The sequence below is a fragment of the Prosopis cineraria genome, unplaced genomic scaffold (assembly GCF_029017545.1).
Source record: "Prosopis cineraria cultivar Desert tree isolate PC_DT_omini unplaced genomic scaffold, ASM2901754v1 PC2, whole genome shotgun sequence".
NCBI lineage: Eukaryota > Viridiplantae > Streptophyta > Magnoliopsida > Fabales > Fabaceae > Prosopis > Prosopis cineraria.
Window position 1 is genome coordinate 8451178 of NW_026555333.1, and position 10409 is coordinate 8461586.

General features: G+C 31.2%; 1 protein-coding gene across 1 annotated transcript; it reads left to right on the forward strand.

Moving 5' to 3' along the window:
* Positions 1-9241: 9241 nt before the first annotated feature.
* On the forward strand, positions 9242-10189 carry LOC129301731 (ethylene-responsive transcription factor ERF017-like). The gene is made up of 2 exons (XM_054940323.1): positions 9242-9816; positions 9987-10189. Exons 1-2 carry the CDS (start codon positions 9267-9269, stop codon positions 10004-10006), a joined length of 570 nt encoding a protein of 189 aa, XP_054796298.1. The 5' UTR covers positions 9242-9266; the 3' UTR covers positions 10007-10189.
* The last annotated feature ends 220 nt before the right edge of the window (positions 10190-10409 follow it).

Below are 10409 nucleotides of genomic sequence, written 5' to 3' on the forward strand. Positions count from 1 at the left end.
AAAATGATAATGGCATATAGGTGAAGAATCTGTATAGATAAATGAGATGTTTGAATATTTCTATAATGATTTGTTCACATCTAAGGCTTATGATTACTTGAGTGAGGTACTAGATTATGTACAAAAAGTGGTTACTGATAAAGAAAATTATATGTTAACTAGAACTGCATTAGATGAGGAGATTGAGCATGCAGTTTTTTACCTTAATTCTACTAAAGCGCCAAGGCCAGATGGGTTTGCTGTACTATTTTATCAATCTGAATGGAATGAAGTTAAAGTTAAGGTATGCTGCATGATTACAGAATTTTTTTAAGGTCACTTTAACCTGAGAAAATTAAAAGTAACTCATATTGTGTTGGTGCTAAAGGTTGATAGTCTAGAATCTATCAGTCAGTTTTGACCGATTGGTCTTTACAATATATCTTATCGGATTATTGTAAAGATTATTATTACTAGAATGAAGGGCTTGATGAGTAAGAGAGAGAGTGTGTGTGTGTGTATCTCAACAATAAAAGGCACCAATTGCCTTAATTCCTCAACAATGGCGCTAAAAACTTGGTGCACACAAAAACTAAATAGACACCCCAAGTGTACGAGTCACAATTGTAGCTAATGGCAAATCAAGGTTGATCCCACAGAGAATTAAGTAAATTAAAAAATAGTATTAAATTCTCAATTTCATTCAAGTTAAGTAAGGAACTTATAATGGTGAATGGTTCAAATTAAAAATAAAAATATAAACTAGGCAACTAAGATTTTGAAGCATATTAAAGTCAATAAACGATTATGAAAGTATTCTAAAGTTCTAATCCCTTATTTCCTCCATTGCACTCAATTTACCAATTAAATTAATTTAATTTTATTTTTAAGGGTTGGGATACTAGAATTAATCTTGAATATCTTTCGATTACCCAAAATCCTAGTTAATTCTAACCCAATAATTTCTTTCCAAAATTAAATCAAGAGCATTAAGTTCAAATCTATTTTAACCACTTAGGTCCTTTAGGTACATTCCTATCCTAAAGACAAATTAACTATAGTTAATCCTGAGTATTTAATTTCAATAGTTTAAATGAAAATTCATTTCTTAAGTTCATTCCATTCCTCCAAATTATCATCTAATGGTGGTCAATAATCAAGCAACACAAACATAAACTAGAATTAAAACATAAAACAACAATTAATCACAATGTAATCGTTAAATCAAGATACAACAAAAGAAAATGATTTTACAGAACTCTAGAGCATCAAGGTTCAACCACACATAACTAAATATAGTCTCAAAACAACAGAATAATGAGACAAAATCAAATACATATGACAAAGAAGGAGAAAAGTGAAAGAAAACTCAATGAAAATGTGAATGGTGATTATTTATCTTGCTCTCAAGTTTCAAAATTGCCCAAGCACTCTAAAATCACCTCTAGACTTTTAGAGAATGTAAAAAATAAAGCATCTCTTGAAAAATCCTAGTTTCCCTTTATTTCTAATTCAAAATTTGCCTTATAATATTGACCCGCTGTAATGACTGTTGTAGTGAGTGATCATAACAATTCAATTTTTTTATTAAATTTATTATATTTTCCTTTACCACCTTTTCTAAGCTCTTGTAAAGTTTTTTAAAATCTAGAATGACTCAAATTAATAAAAGAAAATATTCTAAAACAAAATCAAAACATAATATTTATAAGACAAGCTAATTTACACTAAAATAAACACTAAACACAAGATAAATAAACAAAAATAACTAGATAACTCTTTAAAAGATTAATAAAACTCCTCAACATATATAAAAATATAGAGAGTCATCAGCTTTGCAACTAGCAGATTGGTGCAAGATAATGTCATTATAGCCCATGAGGTCTTTCAATATTTGAAAAGGAGTAGGGAAGGAATTAAGAATGATTTGACTCTAAAAATTGATTTGAGTAGGGCTTATGATTGTGTTGATTGGAATTTTTTAATGGAAATTATATTGAAAATAGGTTTTTCTAATAAGTAGGTGAGATAGGTCATAGAGTGCATAACTTCTATTCATTTTGAGTTACTTGTGTCTAGTAAAAAAACAGTAGATATTATCATTCCAAAGAGAGGAATTAAACAAGGTGATCCACTTTCTCCTTATCTAGTCATTATTATAGCCAATGTCCTCTCTCTTATGGTACAGTATCATATTGATAAGGGTAATTTGAAGGAGTAAGACTGTCTAGAGGTAGTCCTATGCTATCTCATTATTTTTTTAGAGAGGATGCTTTGTCTTCTATTCATGCTAAAAGTAATAATTGTTTGATATTGCAGTTATATATTGCATCATTTGGGCAAGAGGTGGATTTAGAAAAATCTTGCATCTTTTTTTTTCTAGAATACAAGCTTTGAGACTAAAAAGCAGGTTGAGAATTTATTGGATGTTAGGGAAACTGAAGAACCAGGTAAGTATTTAGGTTTACCCTTAATTTGGGGTAGATGTAAGAATTTTACACTAGCTTTTGTTAAGAATAAAGTGAGTGAGAGGTTGCAAGGCTAAAAATAAATGCTTTTTACTTTTGCAGGGAAAGAGGTATTGATTAAGGCAGTGGCAAATTCAATCCCTATGTACCTAATGTCTAGTTTTTTGTTTCTATTGAAAACCTACAAAGAAATTGACAATATCATTTTTGACTTTTGGTGGGGGCAGAATGAGAGTAAAGGAAGTAAGATATATTAGAATAAATGGTTTAGATGTCAAATAGCAAGTTTGATGGTGGCATGGGTTTCAGGAGTTTTCATGTGTTTAGTAAGGCTTTATTGGCTAAAATTACTTGGCAAATATTTCAAAATCTAGATGCATTATGGTGCAGGGTTCTTAAGGGAATTTATTTCCTAAAATGCAATTTTCTGGAAGTTATGATGAGGGGTAAGGCATCATGGTGTTAGATCAGTATTATTGAGGGTAGAGATTTATTGTATAAGGAACTATTCTGAAAAATTAGGGATGGAAGTAGTGCTAGAATTTGGGAGGACAAGTGGCTTCCAAGTTTGCTAAATGAGAAGTTAAGAGAGGTATAATTAAGCAATGAGGATAAAAAACTCAAGGTGAAAGATTTGATTATGGATGGTAGAAGGAATTTCACTATTGTTGCTAGTAAGATTTTTTATTTTAAGAAGAATATGATTGAGTATACCTCTTTTAAATGTGAGGAAAATTGATAAAGCTGTGTGGTTGAAATGTAAGGATAGGACTTACAGTGTGAAGTGTGGCCACCAAGTGGCCAAAAAGGAGGAGGTGCTAGCTATTGATTTAAGACTTGGTACTTTCATTTTAAGTCCCAAAAGAATTATGGAAATATGTATGGAAATTATAGATTCCTCTAAAAATAAGGCATTTTATATAGAGGGTACCGAATAAGGCTGCTACTACTAAGGTGGCTTTAGCTTGAAGGAAGTATGCTTAGAGTGACATATGCCTTGTATGTGGAATTAAAGCTGAAATGATTGAACATCTATTGTTATTTTGTCTCTAGGCCAGTAGATGCTGGTTTGGCTGTTCTTTATCGATGGTAATTGAGAAAAGGCAGGTTATTAATATGAGGAAATGGTGTGAGGAGGTTTTAATTTTAAATAAAGGTATTAGTGAAGATGGCAAGGCTCTCATTGTTGCCATTTATTGGGGAATATGGAAAGGAAGATGTAAGTGGGTGTTTAATGCTGTAAATGTTGACTCAGGGAAAGTCATTACAGGTACTTCTATGCTTGTGCATGAAGTTTGTGCAAAAGCTATTTCTGATTTACCTACAATTAGAATGAAAGGTATGAAGTTTGTAAGGAAGCTGTCATAGAAGGTTCCTGCTATGGTTGCATGTCAAGTGAATCATACTGCTAATATGTTGGCAACTATTGAAAATAAAGAGGCATTACCCAATGGGTCATTAAAAGTAGCACCACTGCTCTTAGTTAAGATTTTACTGGCTGATTTAACTAGTAACTTGGATAAGGATTTCGGAAGCTCTAATGGTTGTAGTATTCATGTTAGTGTTGGTTAATGGTTTGGTTTTTTATTTTGTTTGCAGGTTGCATGTATTTTTAAGTTTGAGTGAGGTTTTGGTGTGTTTAGGTTGTATTGGTAGTTTTTTCTAAGTGTTTTTTTGGATTTGGCAATTAGTGTATGTAGTTGTTTTTTTGTCATTAATAAAATTGATTTTTTTGGTTTTTAAAAAAAAAAGACACTGGCTCACGCATGCTAAACTTCATATGTACAACGTAGGGGGTTAGAATCAAGGGAAAATGACAATCAAGGACTCTAAAACTATTAATTACAATTAAGAACTTTAAATTATTAAAATCTCAATAATGAATTATAATTCTTACTTGAAATTGAAAATATGAGTTTAGAATTAAGAAAAGATACTATTAAAATTACTATTATAGGTTGGGATTATTATTAATCTTAGTTAGGAAAACTAAGATCTACACTAGGAAATAGGATTAACAATAATCCCAACCTATAAGAATAATTTCAATAGTCTCAACCCAAAATATTTAGGATCCTAGCTTTTTCAACTAAGATTAGCAATAGCCTTGACTCATGATAATAATTTTAGTAATGTTTTGTCTTGATTTTTCAAGTGCTGCTTTATTTATACATTGGCAAATATATAAATTCATAAGTGATTGATTTTACGTTCAGAAGTGACTTTGATAAATTTTTAAGTGATTATTGCATATTCAGGAGTACCTTCGAAAGTTTTACAAATAAATTTGAGTTTTATACTAAAAATAACTTATTTCCAAGTGTAGTTTTTGGTTGTTCTGACTAAAATTAATAATAAACTTATAATAGTAGTTTTAATAGTACATTTTCTTGATTTTAAATTTATGTTTTTAATTTTAAGTGAAGAACATGATTCATTATTGAAATTTTAATAATTTAAAGTTTTTAATTATAATTAATAAACTTATAGAATCTCTAATTGTTATTGTCCCTAGAATTAAGAAGGTGGGACAAATTCTCTGAAACTTTAAATCCTTCCGACATGCGTGGGACAAATTATTTTTTTTTGAATTTAATATTTCAATGATTTCATGTTCCAGCAGATCTGTCACCGCACTAATTAATTTATTAATATTACCTCATAATCAGCATATATACACATATCCTATAAACAATATAAAATATACCCAAAAAAAATTCCCTTACAAGCTATAAATGCGTCACTCACCTCAAGCTTTGTGAAAAGTTCGGGCTCACAATTTGGTTTAATGAATTCCCCAGCAAAATGATCAGAGGTTAGTTAACTCATCCTATTCAGATCCATTTTCATCGCCATGCTGAGTAATTAAACTTTATCGCACTTTTAAATATCAAAGGCATTTAAAGTGGAATTAGATTCGCGGCGCCTGTTTCTAGTATAAGCACACTTGTAAAATCTAAAATGTTAAAATTTATATTAATGGTTTTAAATTTATATCTGTCAAAGATTGATAAATGAGTGGGTTTATATAAACTATTGAATTAGATTTCAATGACTCATATGAGACAAGCACTCTATGTTTGTGCTAGAGATAGGCATCGAATCCAAATCCATCTAAAGCCTGGTTAATTATATTTGTCACTAATTTAAAAAAGCCTAATTACAAACGAAGGTTAGATATAATAGAAATGACTAGTCCTTTATAATGTGATGAACTAATGTTTGTATTTTTGAAGAGGGATGCCCACATTTAATACCCAATCATAATTTAAATATGCATGATTGTCTCTAATAAGAAATTTATATATTATGAGCAATATAATGAAAAAAGAGAGCCTGTTTAGTTAATTTGATGGGTGCCCCTCCCCCAAAAAAAGAAAAACCCTCATGCTTGACTATTATTTGAGTAGTTACAACGAAATAAAATTACTTAAAGTCGAATTAGAAATTAATTAGGTTAAATATCGGTTAGTATATGCCATTGACAAATGACAACTCTTATGCAACACACACACACACATACACACATATTAAAAATATTGCCACCTCCGGTTTCAAATAAACAAGTCATTTTTAGGTTCTAAAATTTACATAATCCATCTCTTTATTTTAAATACTTATTTTTTACAAATATACTTGCTTATCATTAAAGACTTGTTCTAGGAATTATTAACAAATATGGAGAGGGAAACCGTGGCTCTTCAGGGTAAATTTGTTTTTTAAAAAAACTTTAAATGAAAATGAAAGTTCAACTTTAAAATTTCTTTAATGCATAGGCACGCTTAAATCAACTGGTTATAGAATTGATCTATCAAAGTCATTGAATTTGAGTATTGGAACGGGAAAAAAAAAAGATATTTATACTTACAGTCAGGACTAGATTAGGAGACCACTAACAATATTTAATAGTTGGGGAGGGAGGGGGACCAAGGGCCTCTCCCTTTCTTTTCCTCCCTTTCCCTCCACTTCTCCCATTACACCATTCAAAATTTTTTATTAAATAATTTTTTTAAATAAAAAAATTAATGAATGGCAAAGATGAGGGAAGTAGAGGAAAATGGAGGAAAAGGAAGTGGAGAGACCCCACTTCTGAGGGAGGGAGGGGGGAGAGAGAGAGATTTGGGGGGGTAAAATACATAAAATGTTTCTAAATTTTGAGGCATAAGTTGCGTATGATCGTTTTTATTTTTAAATGTTCAAAATTAACATCCTAATTTTTAATTTTTTTAAAACCCCCAATCATTTATTAATTGTTATATTATTAATATAGATATTTTCACATTTGATTAATGCAATACACAAGACACATAATAAAAAAAATATTTTTATTGTTTTTTAACACAATTTAAGGCGGGATGACAAAATTGTAATTTTTATTTTTAATACATATGGCGATGCTTTCAATTTTTTTAGTTGAGAAAGATTGTCATCATTGTTAATGGAACACAATTTAAGATAAAAACTATAATTTTATTATTTTTTATTAATTAAAACAGCCTTTCATATTAAATAAATGAAAAAATATTTAAAAGCTATCATTGATAAAAATCATAAAAATAAAAATTTGTCCTACAATACAAGAAAACTATGCACCAATATTGATAACAAAAAAAAATAGATAAAACTATTACAAAAATAAATATTTAAAAATTTTATACAAAAGCAATAATATTTTTTTATACCAATGTCTCAACTATAAATAAATATACTCTAAGAAATTAATTATAAATAGTTCTATAATATACTTTTCCCATTCAAAAATATAAAGTATTTTTTGAGGAGTTAAATGTTTAAAAATATAAGGCATTTTTAGTTTTTCAAGGTATAATCATTGCATTTTTTTTTAAAAGTACCCCTATTGATAATGACTTTATATTTATTATGAGGTGTTTAATAGGGGTAAATATGAAAAGATAACGTTAATTGAAAAGTAAATAACTACTTTATTTAAAGATGAGATTTAGTTAAAAATATGTTATATTTTTAAATAAAAGGAGTAATATTTTATTTAACCAAAAACATTCATGGACATATATTCATGGAATTGAATCGTTTACCTGTTGCTGTGAAGCTGAAAGAAATTTTATTATGCACTAGCAAGATGGAAAGGCAGCTAGGATTTCTTTTAAAAAGGAAAATGGCATTTTAACTCTTATAACAAATAATATAATTTTTATACACTTATTATTTTGCCATATAAGATGCCATGCATGCAGAGATGTGGCTTTTATATATTAATCTAATATGATAAATTCTGTTAATAATGTAACAGAGTAATTAATAATAGGAGGCTTTGAAAAATAAAATTAAAAATTAAAAAAGATTAATTGTAAATAACTAAAGATGAGAGGGGTTGCATATAGTGTTTTGAAAAAAAAAAAAGACACAAGCTAACAATAGTTAACAAAACTACAAACCTAATAATTTATTAGAGTCAGGAATAAGGATAAGTTTGGAGGATTGGATTTAGAGGTCTTGTTTAAATAAAATTTTAGACTTTAAAAATAAATTTTTAAAGTAATTGAGCTTGAGAACTGAGCCCTAATAAGTTCTGTAAAAAAAACTCGAGCCCGAGTAGCCTTTCAAACCCTATTGTCATTGTCGTTGTTGTTGTTGTTCTTGTTGTCGTCGTCTTTAATGAAACACATATTTAAAGCTAATGACTTGCTCACCTGATCCTACACGCATTATATTATTATTAATTTTAATTTATTCTAAAATTAGTTTAATATAATTTAATAAATATTAGTCTATAGTATAAAATTTTTGATATTTTTATTTTTTATAATTATTATATTTGTGTATTTATAAAAATAAATAAATTATTTTTAACTGAGATTTAAATTTTATTGCTATATTTTTAAATGTGCGTTGTTTAATTTTTAAAAAATTATAAAAATTTTATTTTTTTAATTTTAAAATATTTTAATTAATTTATAATATTTTATTTTATTTTTTTAAAAAGAGTTTATATGTTCGACCTTAAACTCTTTATATAAGAATTAGATTTTAAAAATAAAATTAAAATTAAAAAATAAACTTTAAAATTAAGTTATAAGAGTCAAGTTTTTAAGGGCTGACCCGCCCGTATTTTCAGTCTTACTATTCGTTTGTCCATTATTGCTGGTCTGTGTTTTGAATGTTTCGAACCGACCATCACTGTCGCTCGTCAGAGGAGCGAACTTAATTCTCTCACGAAAACGGTAGAGGCCATTCTTAAAATCACAACTTTTTTTTTTTAACTAAGATAATTATGAATGACAATGAGAACCATGACCATGTATGGATCTATGAATCAGCTAATCAGGTCGGTTCATTTGAGGGAAAAGACGTTAAATAACCCACCATGAAAAATTGTAACTACCGCAACCAGATTTAAAAAAAAAAAAAACAAACAAACTCCAGATTAGATTGTCCTGAAATCCGTAGTCGATGATGATGTAATCCAATTATTACAAATCAGCGAGCAACGACCTGTGAGGTCCACCAACATCCAGACACCCACCTCATTTGTCAACATCTTCCCCTCCTCCATTTCCACACGTGCCCTTTGCCTTCTGTCCCCACCGCGTCCATTTCCCCGCCACTGACCACGCCCTATCTCAACGCCACGTGTCCACTCATTCTACGCTCTTCCCCATCCCGATCAACACGTTTCCACCCTTACACCCTCGTGGCCTCCTCCTTCAAATTCCCACACCTCCAAGCTTCCACCCCTGCATTCTCTCTCTCTCTATATATATACACACAGACACACATTACTCTCTCAGCAGCCATCAATTCAAGATCTCGCATCCAAATCAACATACCCAGCCTTCCATGGCTTCCACAGTGCCTAATGATTCCGACCACACTCTGCTGAGAACTACTAACGACTCTTGCTCCGGCAAGTACAAAGGCGTTCGAAAGCGAAAATGGGGCAAGTGGGTCTCTGAAATCCGGCTTCCCAACAGCCGCGAGCGCATTTGGTTGGGTTCCTATGATTCGCCGGAGAAGGCTGCTCGAGCCTTCGATGCAGCGCTGTACTGCCTGCGCGGTCGCCACGCCAATTTCAATTTCCCGGACACGCCCTTGGAGCTGGAGATCAGTGTTTCTGGTGATCACCAACAGACTCGTTCCGCTCAGGAAATCCAGGAGCTTGCTGCTAGGTTTGCCAACGAGCACCAGCAGGACCCGCCGCTGGTTCATCAGCAATCATCAGATGGGGTTGCTGAGAGTGGCGATCCTGTGGAGGTAGACACCGGGGTCGGGGACTTGAGGGGCATTAACGATTGGTCGTTCCTGAAGTCACTGGATGAGACTGGCTCCGCCAACTACACTAATTATAATTGTAGTGGTTTCTACCCTGGCTTCGATAAGATGCACCCTGGTGAGTTGTTATTTCCCGCATCACCACCTCCCTTGCTCATGGATAATGTTGCTGACAATGGGGACGCCATGGAATGTGATGACGCTTTTTCCCAACAATCATCGTTCCTTTGGAATTTTTGAATCCTCAACGACTATCACTCTCTGATATGTCTCTTTTAGTTGGCACAGGCGTGCGTGCGGGTCACTGATTTTTTTGCAACCATCAATATATCCAGTGTGTGGTTGTTTCTTGATAACAGATGCCCATAATATTTTACTTTTGTTTGGTTTTGAATTACCTGTATACTTTAGTGAAATTCATTAGCTCGATCAATTATTACATAGATCGATCTAGCTTTCTTATTCTAATTAAATAATCAAGTCTCTTTTGAGATTTATTTTTCGCTCCAATTAGATCAAGAATATCTTGATGATCAACTCGTGATACATCTACTGCACAATTGATGAAGACGTCTGTTGATTACAGAAGAATAACCCTAGCTAGGCATCGCAGAGTTCAACCATGTATCTTTTATTAGTATCAATAAAATTACCATTCTATGCATGGTAAATTTAAGATACTATTTTAGTGAGGGTTTTTTAAATTTTTAT